The following is a 15,845-nucleotide window of genomic DNA, read 5'->3' as shown; positions in this document are numbered from 1 at the left end:
ATAACACCTAGCCTAGAGCCAAGACTGGAGGAAGAAAGAGAACAAGCGAAATACAAAACCATACATATTGGATGCTGTGGGACTACTGTACTTGGAAATGTGGTAAAAATGCTAAACCACATGGAAGAGCATACCTGGCCTACAGATGGGAGACAGCACAAGTTTTGTCTCCTGGTCTCTTTCCATAACCAAGTGTTTCAGTGTTTCAGCAGCAATAGATGCCTCTGGGACTTCACCACATTCACCTTCCCCTGCCTTGATTTCTTCCATGCCTTCATCTTTCACTGCCAAAGCTGGCTCTGCGAGTCCCAAGCCTGTTGCATCCATGTAGTCATCCACAGGATACAGCTCCAAAATGGTCTCCCTCTCATCATCAGGAAGCTCATGACCAGCAGGTTCATGCTCAGTCTCAGCAACCATGGCTTCCCTGTCTTGATCTTCAGCCACCTCTTCCTCCTCCTCATCTTCATCATCATCATCCTCATCTTCATCATCTGAGTCTGAACTTGACTCAAATTCAGAGGAGTCCTCACTTTCATCAGATGATTCAACTTCAGCCTTGGAAGACGAGGGACTTGCTACATCTACAAGAAGAACAAATTACTATTAGTTCCGCTTTCTGACTTCATTAAATAATGAGGGTCTACTACAGGAGCAAATATCACTTCCTCACTCTAACAGCATGGAAACAGCATCAACAGCAGTGTGTGGGTTTGAAGGAGTCACCTCCTGATTTATTTATTTTTGAAGAGATTTATAAACCATGTATTTGGATGCTTACAACAATCACCATACAACAAGCAGTTCCACGAGCAGCAGAGCTAGCGCTGCCTGGCACCTTGCCCGTGTGGGTCTCTTGGGGGATTGCATCTTTACTGGAGTTGTACTAAGATTTTCTGCTGTCTGCACACACTGCTTTAAAATGTGGAAACTATCACCTTCCGGAGCAGGAACTGATTAATAGGACAGAAAGTTATTAGCAGCTAAACTACCTGTTCGAAATCTGGTCCCTTCTCCTCCCAGCCACACACGTTTCATAAAACAAGCACAAACTTAACTGGCTTTAAGACCTCTGCCCCTCTGTCAAGTTGGGCTGGGATCACTCAGGGGCTGCAGAGCTATTGCAAAGGGACCCACAGAGTGAGGGAACACGGAAGCCTCGCAGGTAACAATAAAAAAATACCTGTATGCATTATCTTGTATAAAACCTTCAGTGAAAGAAGGTGCACAAATAAAAAAATTCAGCTCACAAGTACAAAAGGGAGACCACACCTGACCGCAAAGACTACGCTCGCTGCTTCCACTGGAACTACTTACCCTCCTCGGAGTCCTGCTCCTCCTCCTTGTCACTTGTGTCTATGCCTGTCTCCTCCTCATCATCATCTTCATCCTCGTCATCCTCTTCATCATCATCTTCATCCTCATCATCATCCTCCTCATCATCCTCCTCCTCTTCCTCCTTTGCAAGAGAGCATTGCCAAAAATGAACAGTGTCTGACTCTGAGACCTGGCTGTCACTGTAGTAACCACCAACTCTCAGGGACACTGATCAGAGAACCTGAAAGGGAATAACCTTACAGAGGTTCTCTTAGGGCAGACCCTAAAATCAGCACTCATATTCTAGAGAAGGTAGAGAATATGAGAAGGTAGAATTTGGCATCTGAAATTACTAGGCCCCCTTTTAATGACAGACAACATTCAGAACTACAATCACAAACCAACACACCTTGCCAGGTGCTGCTTTCACCAAGCCTCCCTCTTCTTCCTGCTCCTCTTCCTTCTCCGAGGAAGACTCTTCCTCTTTCTCTGATGTCTCGTCTCCCTCTTCTCCCTCACTGTCAAGCTCTAGCGGCCTTGCTGGTCGCCGCCTCAGCCCCACTGCTTCTGCATCCTTCTTTGACAGGTCAGATGTTGTATCAGAAGCATCTCTGTCCCTCTCCGACTCTGGTGAGCACAAAAAAAAAAGAAGGAAATTGCCATCGAATACCTTGCAGAGGGAAAGAGTTGTCTACATAACGGACACGATTTCTTGGAGAAGATCAATGTTAAGAGCAAGCTGCCCATGGGGTGTGTGAGTCCCAAGGTTTACTCATTTCACAGTGCAAGTGAGGGTGAGACTGGGTGCAGGGTGTTGAAATGCCAAGGATGGCAAAACGCGGGTGGCCAAAGCTGACAAGCTGTAAGCAGAGCAGCTAGGAGACATGGTATGACTGAGGTCAGAACAGGTAAGCCCAATTTAGTACCTTTTTGTTCTATTTAAGTGCTTTACAAAATCCTGCTTTAGCTTCAAAACCAGCTGTGCCATAAAGATGGTTCAGAATAACAACTAACTGGAATTCACTTTTTTATGCAAAACAAAGGGTATTTAAAGCTTTGTGTTATCTCTACTCTTCCCTGCCTCCAAGAAAAAACGTTAAAATATCTTCCAACAGATTTTTCTGGCAAATAACTTTGCTTTGGTTTTAAAATCAAATGCAGGGCAAACTGTCTCTTACATGCTTTCTCCCACAAGGTACCCAGTGAGCTGCAAGCACACCCCTGGAACAGTCCGTGAACTCATCTGAGCTCCCTCTACTGGGTGACCAGCTCTGCATCAGCAGAACTAAAACAGGTTCTGAGTTATTCGTAAAATGTGGGTCTTAAATTTCCCACCAGTGAATTTAAGACAGCTGAATCCAGAGGAGACATCTCCCAGCTGATCAGAGTGTTGTGAGAAGCAGGGTTTTAGCTCAGAACCTTGACTCTAACTGTAAGTAAGCACACTGCTGTGAAGTTTAAAAGAATTCAGCTTGCATGTGGTTTGCATCCGCTCTTGTGTTTCAAACAAATGTGCTTTGCAAACCTTCATCTTCATCATCGACAGAAGTAGAAGGCCGGATTCTCTTCTGATCTCCTGCTGAGGCAGCTTCAGGTGGCTCCTTTCTTTTCACCTGAACAAAAGATACAATTAGCATTTCTAAAAGTTTAGAAACAGCAGAAATCAACTTCTTAAGCAAATTGCTACTGCTTTACTTTGCCATGGTGACTTGCACCCAGAAACCAAAGGCCACTTCCCCAGCTCTTGATCCCTTTATTTGCTTGCAAACAGAATTTCACTGTGAATGAAATTCTACCCCTTCAATTTGCATCAAAACACTCTGGGTACCAGCATGGTGCAGGTCATCACCAGGTACTTTGAAGATGACAGAGAAAACCCTTGACAAATCCATGTGTCTGAGACCTAGCAGAACAGCAAGAGAGCCTGAGCCTATGTCACCTTAAAGAACCTCAAAGGAAGTTTTATTCTAAACAAAGACTGCAGAATCTCTTATCCCAAACCTTTACTTGCACCTTCTGTGCATCCAAAATCCTAATTTCAGGGAAGCCCCCTACCCTCCCCCAACCCATAACTTTTCTTAAGATACTTTTAATCTTTTATGCAAATGGTCTTCAAAATAGGTGACCCTATGCTTACAAGTCTGATTCTGTAAACTCACATGAGGCAAAGAACACTTTTAACCAAACTTCAGGTGAGATTCAGCTGCCAAACTGCAAGACATTCTAAGCAAAGAAATAACTGTGTAAAGCACTACAAGCATAAGCATTTTTACAATCATGCTGAAACACTGTGTCCTAAACACAGGCAACTGTCCCGTTTACCTTGCAGAGCAGGGAGATCCTTTACAGACAATTCACACATGTGGTAGATGAAAAGCTAAGGCTGGGAGAGAGGATCCTTGCTCTTAGAGTGTACTGGTGGGTTACAGTGATGCTGTCAGAAGCAACCCCATAAATGAACACAGAGTGGGGCTAACACCTGCAGGGCATTGGGACACAAACCTAGAGGTCTGTCCTCCTAATGCTCCTTTAGGGAATGTTAGCAAAATGAAAGGCAGGTCTTCGTTTTTACCTTGAAGGATGGCAACCGAATGGCCCCTCGTAACCCAATGCCCAAGCCGATTCCCTCGTATCCCAGGCCTTCTCCTTTGTTCCAGTTCTCCAAAAGACAAGACGTGATTCGATCCTTCGGCTTTGGTTTTTCCTCCAGTTCTCCTCCAGACTTCACTGGAGTGAGAGACGCCTGCAACAGAGAAAGCACACTTGAGAGGGAAAGTTTCCTGGGAAGCACACAAACTCTGGAAACCATTTAGACAGTTGACGTTTGTGAAATATCACTGCCTTGCCCAGGCATCAGCTTCTCTGAAGGCAAGGGCATCTGAAGATGCACCACATGGCCACACACACTTGAAAGGGAGAAGGTGCAAGAGCTCTTCTTGGTAACAAGACCTTTCCATCTCTGAGAAGCCTTCTTCCCTTTGCATTTTAAGAAGTTATTTTCTCTGCATAAGGCACTAAAACTGATTAAGACAAAACTGCTGGGACTCCCAGAACAGTGGCTTAGTATGGATGCATTTGGAGCCATCACACTGGCAGGTAGAAGAGCAGACACTCCTGCTCTCTCCACTGAATGTTTTAAAACATGATCTCAATTTCCTTCATGTGTAGCTTAACAAAAGCCAAAGTACTTCACAAGAAAGGACAAGGGAAATGAAGAGACCCATTAGCCCCCATGACTCATTTCAGGTCCCTCAAGTCCCTGGTGTGGGGACCACAGTGACGACCTTACGAACATCCAGAATCCAACATAGATGCTAGAAGCAAAGGCCATAAAAAGGAGAGATGAAAGAGGAAAAAAAAGTGCAAACATGAACCCAGGACTTGACAGCCCAAGGGAACGCATTCTTTCACCCAGGCAGGAGCTACCAAGTGCCAAGGAGCAGCTACTGTACAAAGGTCCTGAACTCCGAAGGGAAGCTAAGGAGCTGGGATACACCACCATCCTCATACACCCCCAAACTCCCAACCGCTGCAGGAGCCCATCTCGTCTGGTCACAGCTACGTGAGAAATAGAGCTACACACACCCCCCTTACAAATAACCCAAGCATGCTTTAGGTAAGTTAGCCTAACACTGTTATGTACATCTGCTAACCCACACAACTGAAAACAACTTCAGACCTTCTCGTTGCAAAGACCTTTCTTTTTTTTAGTGTAAGGACAATATAGCAAGATGAAAATCACACACATCTCTGCGTTCACTTAGCAACCACAGCTCAAGTCCACAAAACCTGTCAGAAGGCTCCAGTCCTCAGAAACAGGAAAATCAAAATATTTAGGCAAAACACCTAAGGGTCTACAAAACTTGGTAACTAGACACATAGCCTCATCTCTGCTCAGCCACAACAAACCCCTTTTCACCAGAGATGAGGTGTGAAGGAAAAGCAGGAATTCAAACCTCTGCAGACATGGAGAGGCGGATGAGCCAGGGAGAGCATCATGCATGGTGGCACGACATGCTCTTCTCGAGCAAAGGGCACTGGAGGTAACGTTCACTCGCATCAGTCAGTGGCGTAACACTAAGAGTTGGTTTCTCTTACAGATAGATATGAACAGAGCTAATTTGCCAAAGCTGGTTGTAATCACTGAAGAGGAAGCATAAGCTCAGCTCTCCTGCTAATAAAGGACAAGACTAATGGGAATATCAAGCAGAGAATCCAGGTAGCTGCACTCTGCAGCCAGGGATAGCTGGTTATTTCCTGGCACTCTGTTTAATGCATCTTACTCAGGCTTTCAAACCTAAACTCATCAACTAGATTCAGGAACAGGGAAAAGCTTTCCCCTAGCTCAGGCAGACAAGGTCCTTGGTATGTGCTGCCCTCCCTAACAACATGCTCCTTAGCAGCTTTCACCTCGTAAGTTCTCCAGCCTACCTGACCTAGGACACCAGCTTGAGGACAGGACACCTTTACCAGGACACCTTGAGCATTCCCACCCTTTACCTATGGCACAATACTTTTTGGCAATCAATCAGTTGCCCAAGTCTATTCCTTTGATGGAACATAGCCAAAAAACAGAGAGGAAAGAGATGTCACACGAGGTGACAAGTGTGTTGCTTCTTGTGCATCATTGAAGGTTCAGGGGCTGCCAGCAGCATTGTGCAGATAGTATTTGCTGTCCTACTAAACTTGAATGTTGTTGGTCAGCCAAGGGTAAAAAAAAACCCACAAGGCTTTCTGCTCTTATGACTGGGAAAGGTGAGGAAGACAGCAGACCCGCAAAGCCTCCGACCAAAGAGGGACACACCTACTGTAGGAACTGGCATATGGTGGAGCTCATGCTCTTCCAAGATGAGCTTTGATCTCCCCAGTGATACAACAGGAGGGCTGCTGCAGCTAGATGGTCCAAGGATAGAAGATATTAAAAGATACTCTCTCTCCCTACAAACGTGCCTCATTCATTTCTGAAGAAAAAAAAAGATGTAAACAAGCACATATGTTGTCTTATTTATACTTCCAAACCTCTGAATATAATACCATTTCTTTCACTACTGTCAATCAGTAAGGAAAAGCATGAGAGCTCCAATTAAAACCGTTAGGAGGGAGGAAATGAGGATGCAGGGCCTGTTATGGAGGGTCATTTCAGCTCAAACAGTGCCTGGAGGTCCTGGTCCATTCCAGAAAATCAGTGTCATGGCAAAGCACGGGGAACTGACCTCCAGTTGCCACCAAGGAGACCAGTCGGCTCATCCTCACGCACATAAAGACACCAGCAATAGGAAGGTACAGTTTAAGCTAAATACTCATATTTTGTTTTCCTTTAGCAAAAGCAGGCACCTTATTACTGAGAAGGAATCCTGTCCCACACCAATGTCAGGGGCTGCCCAGGCCTAGAAGAAAGGAGGCTCTGAAATCTGTGAGATTTTTCTGCATGCGACAGTAACACACGGCCTAGCAGAGGCTTCTCCAGGCAGTACCCTGAAGCAGCAATGGTTCTGGCATTTCTGTTCCTGGACAGAAAGCACAAGCGTTTTTCCATGCAGCAATTTCATATTTTCAATTAGTCTGCTCACATCCAACATAATCTGTGGGAAGGACTGTGGCAAGCTGCTGTGGTACAGTCAGCTTCCCCTCCCAAAGTGGGTTACAAATTCCAGGTGAGGGAGCAACATGCTAAATCCAGCCATAGCTCAGGATATAAAAGAGCCCGAGCAGCCGCTGAAGATCTGTCTCGACTTGCTTCTGCTTCTTCACTGCGGATGTCTGGTCTAAAATAATTTCTTGGGTACTTCAGTTGCTGCTTTTGCAACTATTTGCTGGATCTGTTTCCCTCACTGCCCTGGAAACTCAGGGGCCTCCTCCAAAATTGTCAGCACACGCTCGCTGGTAGGAGGCAGAACCTCTGAGCGTTAGTCAGGAGGAGAGGGACCGAGTTTCTTGCTGCATGTCACGCCAGCCAGCTCTAAGCCAGAGCAAATTACACTGTCATAAACCAGCTGTTAAGCAGCAGCATTACCAACCTCTCTGGAAAGCCAAGGAGCTCTTCCAGGCACTAGAGTTAAGACGCAACTGGCTTACAAAAGTAGGTGGTGAAGATACTGCTCTGAAAACTGGCATCTGAAACAGAAGATGCATCTGCAGGTTGTGGTTTGGTTTGCTGGATTTTTTTTTTTTTTTTTTTACAATAATTCACTGTAACAGTAATTTTGAGGCTTGCATGAATCTTCCTGTAGTGTTAGCTTTTTTTTGGTAGTGACAAATTCACCACATATTAGATCACAGAGCTGTTGGCTGGCTGAGGTACACTTTAAATTGGCTGAGAAAGGATCAGACGATTCATGCAAAGCTGTTTTCTTAACTAATCCCTGGAACTCCTCGTGTATTTGGCCAATGTTCAGCTTTTGAGTTAATTGCTGCTGCGTACATGCACTGGGGAAGCGGGAGGAGTGCAGAGAACTGGAAATACCCACAGATATCACACAAAGTGGGGAACACAAAATAGCGGCTTGGTGGTTTCAAACACTCCTGTTGCATCTGACTTCAGTTTTTTGGAGCTAAAGTTCAGCTTCCTCTTAGACACAAGAAGCCCTTGCACATTTGTCTCCTGATCTTGGGGTCATTTCCTCCTAAAAACCCCTTCCTGGATGCAGCCAGCAGTGCCCCAGACCACCGGAAAAAAAATAAAAGAAAATCAGCTAAACTTTTCAAATTTCAGGCCCTGGGAATACTGTACTGAGAGGGAAAAGGGAAAGGAGATGAGGGAAAGGGAATAACCCTGGGCTTTTGAGGCTTAAGAGCAGCCCCACCACCACTCTTGAAGGCCTTCCTGAAAGGAGCACAGTGGAGGGGACTCTGTAGGAGCAGCTACCCTTGTCCTACGACTGCTCCTTGGTGGACTTCAGCTTTAACAGGAGCGCGCAAGCCCCTCCTGGGCAGGGAAAGTCTGCAAACACGCACCACGGGGCTGTGGTGACACGCAGGAGGTCACCTAGCCTGTGACCCTGCCCTGGGACAGCAGCGGCTGCAGCAATGCCCCTCCTCAGACACCTGCATAAGGACACTACAGCTCTCTGAAACACAGTCAGAAAAACAGCTCGTTTGCAGATCCCTCCTGTATCATGCCCCAGAATGGCTGGTGTATCCCACCAAGCATGCTGGCTCAGGCAACACACCAAAGATGAACATGCTCTCCGAGACCCTCACAAAGCACGAGCTGCACTTAGTCCCTTGCAGAGAAAGGGCTGCCCTGAGCTGGCCCCAAAGCTGGAGGGGATGAGGAGGAGGAAATCCACCCCAAAGCAGCGGGATGACACTGAGAACTAACCACTTCATCCTCAGGCCCACATTCAAATTAGCAGGATGGTGTGAGAGCGCAGCAGTTCTCTCCTAGGCAAGCAGTTAGTGCTCCACACGTGTTCAGAGCTAACTCTGCACAGCGTAACTCCATCAATGACTGGGAAGGACTAAAATTCCCAGCCCGTGTTTGTTCTGACAGCAAAGTAGCATAAAATGCCTGCATATATGGAGTGACACCATGGAAATAAGCCAGGTTTAACATCCAGGTGTTAACTTTTCCCAAGGCAGGTGACTGTAGGGACTGAGAACCTTCCAGATATTAGCAGGCCGAAGTCTGCAGTTCCCAGCACATACTCTTGCTGCCTGGCTCAGCACAAAGACCAGCCCTACGGGGAGGCATGGAGGCAGGTGAGGGACAGGGACATGCATGCCCCCCATTTACTGTCAAGCAAAGCGGTTTCTCACAGAAAAGCTATTTCGTGGCTTTATTCTTTGCTTCTGTTTTAGTTACCATCAAATTTTAGGTTTGTGGTTTTTTTTTTTAAAGTCAGTTCCAGATCCCTGCTTACCCACGCCCTGGCCACAAGCACTATGAACAGTTCTCCTGAGGATCCAGCACAGAGTTTGTGAAAGCCTTACCTTTGCCAGACGTTCCTTCTTGTCCCACCAGTCATCAAATGCCCGAAACGCCACCACTTCAACCATCTTCCGGTTCAGGTCCCTTTTCATGATAGCCTTTAGCTCCTTCACTATGACCAGGAGGACTCCATCCACAGTGGCTTTGTGGGGATCTTCCTTCTTCGGCTCATAACCTGGTGGTGGAACCGAGGGGTCAAACTTGGGCAGTGGTGGCCACTGCTGTCCACGACCAAGAGCTGCTCCCATCGAGAAAGGGCGGTACGGTGGAAGATTCACAAACTGCATCCGACCCGTCATGAAAGGCGGATACTGGTATGTGTTTTGTGCCTGCATCATGCGGCTCAGCATCTGAGTTTGCATCTGGAAGGACATTGGCATGCCACCCCACTGGTTGCCCAAGACACTTATCATATCCACTTGCATGACAGGGAACATGCCAGGATGGAACGGAGGAAGGGGAGGCAAGATATGAGGCGGAGGGACCCCAGGGGGGGCAGGGAGCGGAGGAGGGGGGACGGTGACGGCAGGGTGAGTGGGTGGAGGTGGCGGAGGTAGCGGCGGAGGCATCGGGAAGCCTGGCTGTGGAGGCGGCGGAGGAGGAAGAGGAGGGAATCCCGGTGGTGGCAGGGGGGGAATCGATGGGGCCATCACGGCCGTGTTGCTGACAGAGGAGTTCACCACAATGGTTTTGGCACATTCTGCGCTGGTGATGGGCGCAGGGTTGGTCTCATCGTCAGAGATTTCCATGTCCTCCCCTGAAGAATGCTGACCCTACAACAAAGCACAGAGAAAAGGTGAGGAGCACATTCCTTTTACATTAAATACCACAGCGCTGGCTGCTTCAAACAAAAGCTAAGTTTAACACACGTTTTAATTGGGAATGGAGAAAAGTGAGCGATGCTCTGAAAAGACAGGGCCCATTGAGCAGCTGGTGCCTATTGAAGCTTTTCTCTTCCATGTCAGACCTCAGGAAGCAGAGAGGTAAAAGCTTTCTAAAAGAGCATCAGTACCAACTGAACAAAAACCTCAGCTTCTATGGAACAGAAGGAATTGCTCCCATGCTCGGCGAAATACACACAATCCAAATGTCTTTCACTGCAAGATACAATATCTTATTTGTATCTAATACTGAAGGTGCATTACACCATGAGTTTTTATTCCTTAGTTTTTAACATGCACAAAGAATTTCCCTGCTTTCAAATTATAATCCCTGGCTCATTTGCTGTCAACTCTTAACCTCTAATTGTGGGAAGACAATACTTCCATATGGTTGCTGCTACTAAAAGTTGTCTTGACTAGACCACAGCAATTCACATGGAGAAAAAGAACCCCAAATCTGCTTAAACTGCCTTTAAACATGAGTCATAAATGCTGGAATTCAGACACAGCATACGTCATTGTTCCTGGGCAAAATGAATACTTTGCTAGCCACAAGAAATACAGATATAGAATTACAGAAAAATATAGTTTAGAAAAAGAATTTAATATTTTTAAAAAACAGTTTAGAAAATGCTAAAACTGTATCCCACCTCCACTGTCAAAGGGATGGAAACTGGATTAAAACAGTTGCTCTGAAGTCTCAAAGCTGCCCCATTAGGTCCCATACCACACCAGCTAGTTCCATCCTCAACAGCAAATGGTCACACCTGCACACTATGTCCTACAGACACTTCAGTCCTGACACTCTCTCCAGCACATACAAACCACATGTACGACTGTCACATCCCTCAAGTATTGTTAAATCCTGATAAGAAATACAGAAACCAAATACTGCTGGAAGACATACCCAACACGCTAACAGTTTATCTAGGAAACATGAATGGGGTTGACCTTTTACTTGTAGGGATGTCAGCAAAGACAAGACACAGTCCCAGCTACCTTCTCCAAAACTACTTCTCCCATTCTTCCTTTTTTCCCAGCTAAAAATCATCAAAACCCACACTCTTGTGACAGCAAACATCCCTCAGTTATTTTCAAGGCAAAAGCAGAAGCACTCATCACGACCTTCTCTCCCAGGCTCTCCACAAGCATGACTGGCTTGCCTCCTTCAAACAACTTACCAAGCACTTCCTTCCTCACAATGGCTTCGCACAAAAAAGCCAAACAGTTTGCATGCTGCCACCAGCTGATCTAAAGAAAGAGCATCCCCGTGTTCACCAGCACAGACCAGAGCACAGCAGCAATGCTCTGGTTCCTCCAGAGCTCTCCTGCCTGCCCTGGATGCTGTGGGCTCTAGCCCACCTGAGGCAGTAAAAGATCACGATCAAGTGGTCTTTGAGTGCCTCTCTACCTCAATCCTGGCAAGAGTTTTGGAAACTGCTGTTTTTTTTCAGCCAGATTTGACTGAAGATCCCAAAGGCGTTTATTTCTTCCACGTTTCGTGTCAGCAGGTACCTCTTCTGTCTGCTCGCCTACTAGTCTCCCCAGTCTGAAAGGAAAGAGCAATAAAGCTCAGCCCTTATCAGACAATGGACAAGCTGCACTGGGGAGAGCTGCTGGGAAGGAGGCTTTGTTGGCAGTTCTTGCCCTGAAGCTGCTGTGATTTGACTTTTAACCTGTGAATTTTGCACCGGGGTAGGGGAACAAAAGCAAGAGCAGCTGAGTTGATAACTCTGCTATGAACTGTAGCTGTATGAAGCTGAGGAACCACAACTATCCAAATCAAATGCTTCACGTTTTATCAAAGGTCATCTCTGCTACAGCAGCTACCACCAGAGAGCAGGCTGAGCACAACACTTGCAACAGCAGCTTTGCAAATCCTGTCCTAGCACCTCCCCTCGCCCTGGCTTCCCCGCATTCCTCTGCTGCAGCATGAACCCACCAGCTCACGCACTGCATGGGTCACCCCCAAAAAGCCACTCACAGTTTTAGTGGCGTGAAAACACCCAATCCCTCAGCTCAACAAGGAGACCACCACTTACCCCCGCAGAAGGGCCAAAATCACAAGCCTGGCAAGCCCTGCAGCGAGTGCTATCGACCCCCTGCTAACCGTAACGGAGAGGAGACTCTCCCGTAGTTGCTGAGTTGCTTTAGTGCATCTGTACGTGCAGGGAGGTACTCCAAGGGCTGTTCTGTAAACCCTAAAATGAACAGCTAAAAAAGGAGAAGTAGAAATAATAACCCACTGCACTTGAGTCTTTCCAAAACCAAATTGTATCATCTCCTCCTCGAGCTGTCCACATCTGGCTAACATTTCTAAGTGGGTCTCACACCCTGCATCCTCTCCCCAGCTGCTCTATTGCAGTCACGTCCCACGCTGAGGATGCTGGGGAATGAAAGGACATTCTGCAGTTTCAACTACTGCAGCTCCAGTGAAAGGGGCAAAGGAAGAGCAAAGATGACGACTGTGGCAGGTGTAAACAAATGTCCTCTGAAACAGACCCCCTTTTTCAGTAAGTGAACACAAAAGGCACTGTTAAAAGCACTTGCTCCAATTTTAAAAGTTGGATGATGCTAAAGGTCAGTGTTGGATAGGAAGCCAAGAGTGTTCAGGCTACCAAAGACAGACAAAACCAGCTTCATATTCACATTCATCTCACCTGATGGGATATGGAGGAAAGTCACCCCACGAAGCCTCGGTGGAGCACCAGCACCAGGCAGTGCCACAGGGAGCTCCAAGCCACAAATTCTCCCCAGTCCTTCCTGCAGGATCCTGCACCCTCCCAGTGCCACCCCACACCACTCTGAGTCACCACTCAAGATCAGCCCCTGGTGAGCACACAGTACCAGTCCCACAGTGCCTGCCTGAGCCACGTCCTCCCTTCCCGGAGCACCACCAGCCCAGAGCAGCCCATCTCAGCCAGTCTTGCTGTAGGAGACCCGTGTGCTCCCACCCATCACCCAGAGCCCACTCCCATGTGCATCAGTCCTTCACTCAGTCTCAGATACCAAAGAATCCTGCCTGATAAATGAGGTTGGTTTTCCCTCTTGAAGTAAATATCAGATAGAAAAAGCCAATCCTGAAATTGCAGAGAGGTGGCAGGACTAACCGCACTCCGTGTTTTAAGTGCACAGCAGCTTTCTCCATTCATCCATGCATTTATTTTTACTTAAGCTGAAATAAGAACTGTTAAAGCAATAGCTAGCATTTTTGGAAGACTGAAAGTTTCATTTAATTTTTTTTTTTTAATTCTTCTGGTGTTCAGATGGGTCTGCAGGAAGCAACAACAGATTCCCTGCTTCCTACAATGTTGGGCTGACAACTCACCTGCACAGCAAACACAGCCTGTGCTCCAGTTTTATCCCAAGCAAGATGGAAAGGGAAAGAGAAAGAGATTAAGCGGCAGGGAGAAACAGATCAAAAAGACAGAGGGAAAAAAAAAAAAGGATACACAAGGTTAGGAAAGAGGTCAAACCAAAAGAAGATCATCTACAAGGAATTCTTTAAAGAAAGTTAAGAAGAATGAATATTTAAAGTGGATGAGCAGTTACAGGAAAGTCGTATCTAAGGGGGGAAAAACATGGGCACCAACTGAGTGAAAGAGATAAAGGTACAGAAGGAAAAACCAAGGGGAGACATAGAAAGATCTTCTGTTATATGAATTTCTTGTCATTCACCTGTCTGAACCTGGATTTACTGTGGTTGCTACGAAATACCTGTCAGGGTAGAGCTGAAAAGTAGCTACACTGTCCTCCCAAAGAAATTGCCTTTTAGCTGGCTTCCCTCTTTGCTCTCACAAGGAGGAAAAAAGTGAGCTGGTATGTGGCATATGTACTGCTATGAGGATGTCATGGCCATTGCTGTCAAAAAACTGTGTCAATCAGTCCTGGAGATCACCTGCACATTTCTGAGGGCATCTGGTACAACGCTTCCAGAAAACCTCCCTTCAGCCCACTGACAGAAAAGCCATTTCCAACTAAATTAATTTGTGCTGCCATCTTTACTTTGCATTAATTAAATTAAGAGTTAGCAAAACAGGTATTTAATTATACGCATGACACATTTTTCCAAAGGTGTTTTAATGATGCAAATTTGTTGGGAAAGACTCACGTCAGCGTAACTGGTTATAAATGGCCTCATTCATTTTTCACCCAAAGTGCTAACTGCCAGCTTTAATACTGGTACAGCACATTTTAGCACAGGCAGAGCCTCTTGAGTTAAGTGAAGGGAACATCCTGAGATCTCACTCCTGGATCAGCCTGAATAGTGACAGGGTAGAGAGCCACTGAATGCAGGGTATCGGTCTTATCTCTGAACAATACCCAGCATTTAGCAAGCAAATGTTCATACCTGCAGAAAAAAGAAACTACATCCTAGTATTTGTATGCAGAACTGGCAGTTTCCAGATGTGAAGAGGCTGTTCTCTCCCTGACCCAGAGGAGTACTGACACTGCGGCAGCAGTTGGGAGCTTCATCGTACGTGCCGTTCGGTACCTTTCCTATGGGCAGAGGAACTTCACATGCTTTCACTTCCTTTTAGAAAGGCCATCTGATAAAGAATTTACTCAGAATTTCAGAATGAATTTTGAATACCATCATCTTATAGCTAATTTCACTTAAATATTCTGCTGGGTACCAAGTTACTTATATTTGAGGTAGGGAACTTATAACACTGAACGTAGCAACTACTCTGACATAGCCTGGCTGAGCTCTGGTGCATCAAAATAATGAAATGCAGGATCAATGGCATTCAGCACAATGCAAGGTCATTAGCTTTAATTAAGGGAAGCATCCTATGCTTGCAAGAAGTAGTAAACTTTTAAGCCTGCTGCAACTTACACTCACAGAAGCCACAGAACAAAAATCCACTCTTTAAGCCCTAAAACTTCAAAAACTCCATATTTAAATACTGAAAAACCTTTGCCATTTAAAATGTTAAGCAGCAGCTTTTCAATAAAGCTAGAACTAAAATCAGAAGTGGCTCCTGGACAAAAAGTTTTCATAACCTGGTCAAACAGTCATCACTTGGTTTTGGATTAAGTCCATCCAAGGGTCTAAAAAAATTCACAAGTTCTCACTCTTTATCCTTACAAAAAGAAGAGAAAGAAAAGCCTTCAGAGGTGGAGAAGACAATTGACCAAACAGGGTCGTGCAGTAAGTTGCAGACGAAGTTGAGAATCGACTCCAGGTCCCTCTGACTGCCTCCCCGCAAGGAGCTCACACCGTGCTCCTCACTGCCCACACTGTGTTTGACAAGGGAAACGGCCCTAGAGCGATACGCCGTGATCCCAGGGTGAAAACAGCCCAGGTTCCCTAACACACAACTCTCTCTTCCCAGACTCCTTCAGCAGAGCATATTAAAGAGAACGAGACGTTTCAAACCTGGCACATTTCTTACAACATCGTCCAGAATAAAAAGGAAACCTGAGGATGCAAACCAGCCACCTGCAACTCTTCCTCAAAGACACAATTTCAGTGAAAAAATCCTTTAAATAAATACAAGCCCATTCAAGTTTGGCCCAGAGGATCACACTGTTCACTTTGCTAACAGAGTGAAATACCTCTTGCTGTCCAAAATCTACATACCAGAGGACAGAAAAGCCTTCAGAGTATATTGCTTTGTTTGTTTTTAACCTGCTTTTAGCTAGAGAAGAGCTTGCAGGTTCCACACGTTCTTGGCAAAGCATGTAAAGAGGAGCCGTGCCTCCAAACTGCC

At 46.1% G+C, this 15,845-nt stretch overlaps 1 protein-coding gene across 5 annotated transcripts in view; it reads right to left on the bottom strand.

Annotated features, from left to right (window-relative positions):
* The window catches only part of SETD1B (SET domain containing 1B, histone lysine methyltransferase), a 54,752-nt gene that overhangs the window by 13,325 nt on the left and 25,582 nt on the right, over window positions 1-15,845 (bottom strand). For 4 of the 5 annotated variants that reach the window (XR_012631311.1, XR_012631309.1, XR_012631310.1 and 1 more), the window contains exons 7-12: window positions 9,250-10,020; window positions 3,890-4,060; window positions 2,843-2,930; window positions 1,727-1,944; window positions 1,318-1,459; window positions 135-584 (exon numbers count right to left, since the gene is read on the bottom strand). Coding sequence is in view for 2 of the 5 variants with exons in the window: in XM_074887314.1 (XP_074743415.1) it covers window positions 135-584; window positions 1,318-1,459; window positions 1,727-1,944; window positions 2,843-2,930; window positions 3,890-4,060; window positions 9,250-10,020 (1,840 nt within the window). In the remaining 3 variants the exon portion in view is untranslated. The remainder of the gene's footprint in view (window positions 1-134; window positions 585-1,317; window positions 1,460-1,726; window positions 1,945-2,842; window positions 2,931-3,889; window positions 4,061-9,249; window positions 10,021-15,845) is intronic. The other variant, XM_074887315.1, reaches the window with a different exon arrangement.

Source organism: Strix uralensis, chromosome 17 (genome assembly GCF_047716275.1).
Source record: "Strix uralensis isolate ZFMK-TIS-50842 chromosome 17, bStrUra1, whole genome shotgun sequence".
NCBI lineage: Eukaryota > Metazoa > Chordata > Aves > Strigiformes > Strigidae > Strix > Strix uralensis.
The sequence above is the reverse complement of the archived record's forward strand: the minus strand, read 5'-3'. Positions and strand labels throughout refer to the sequence as shown.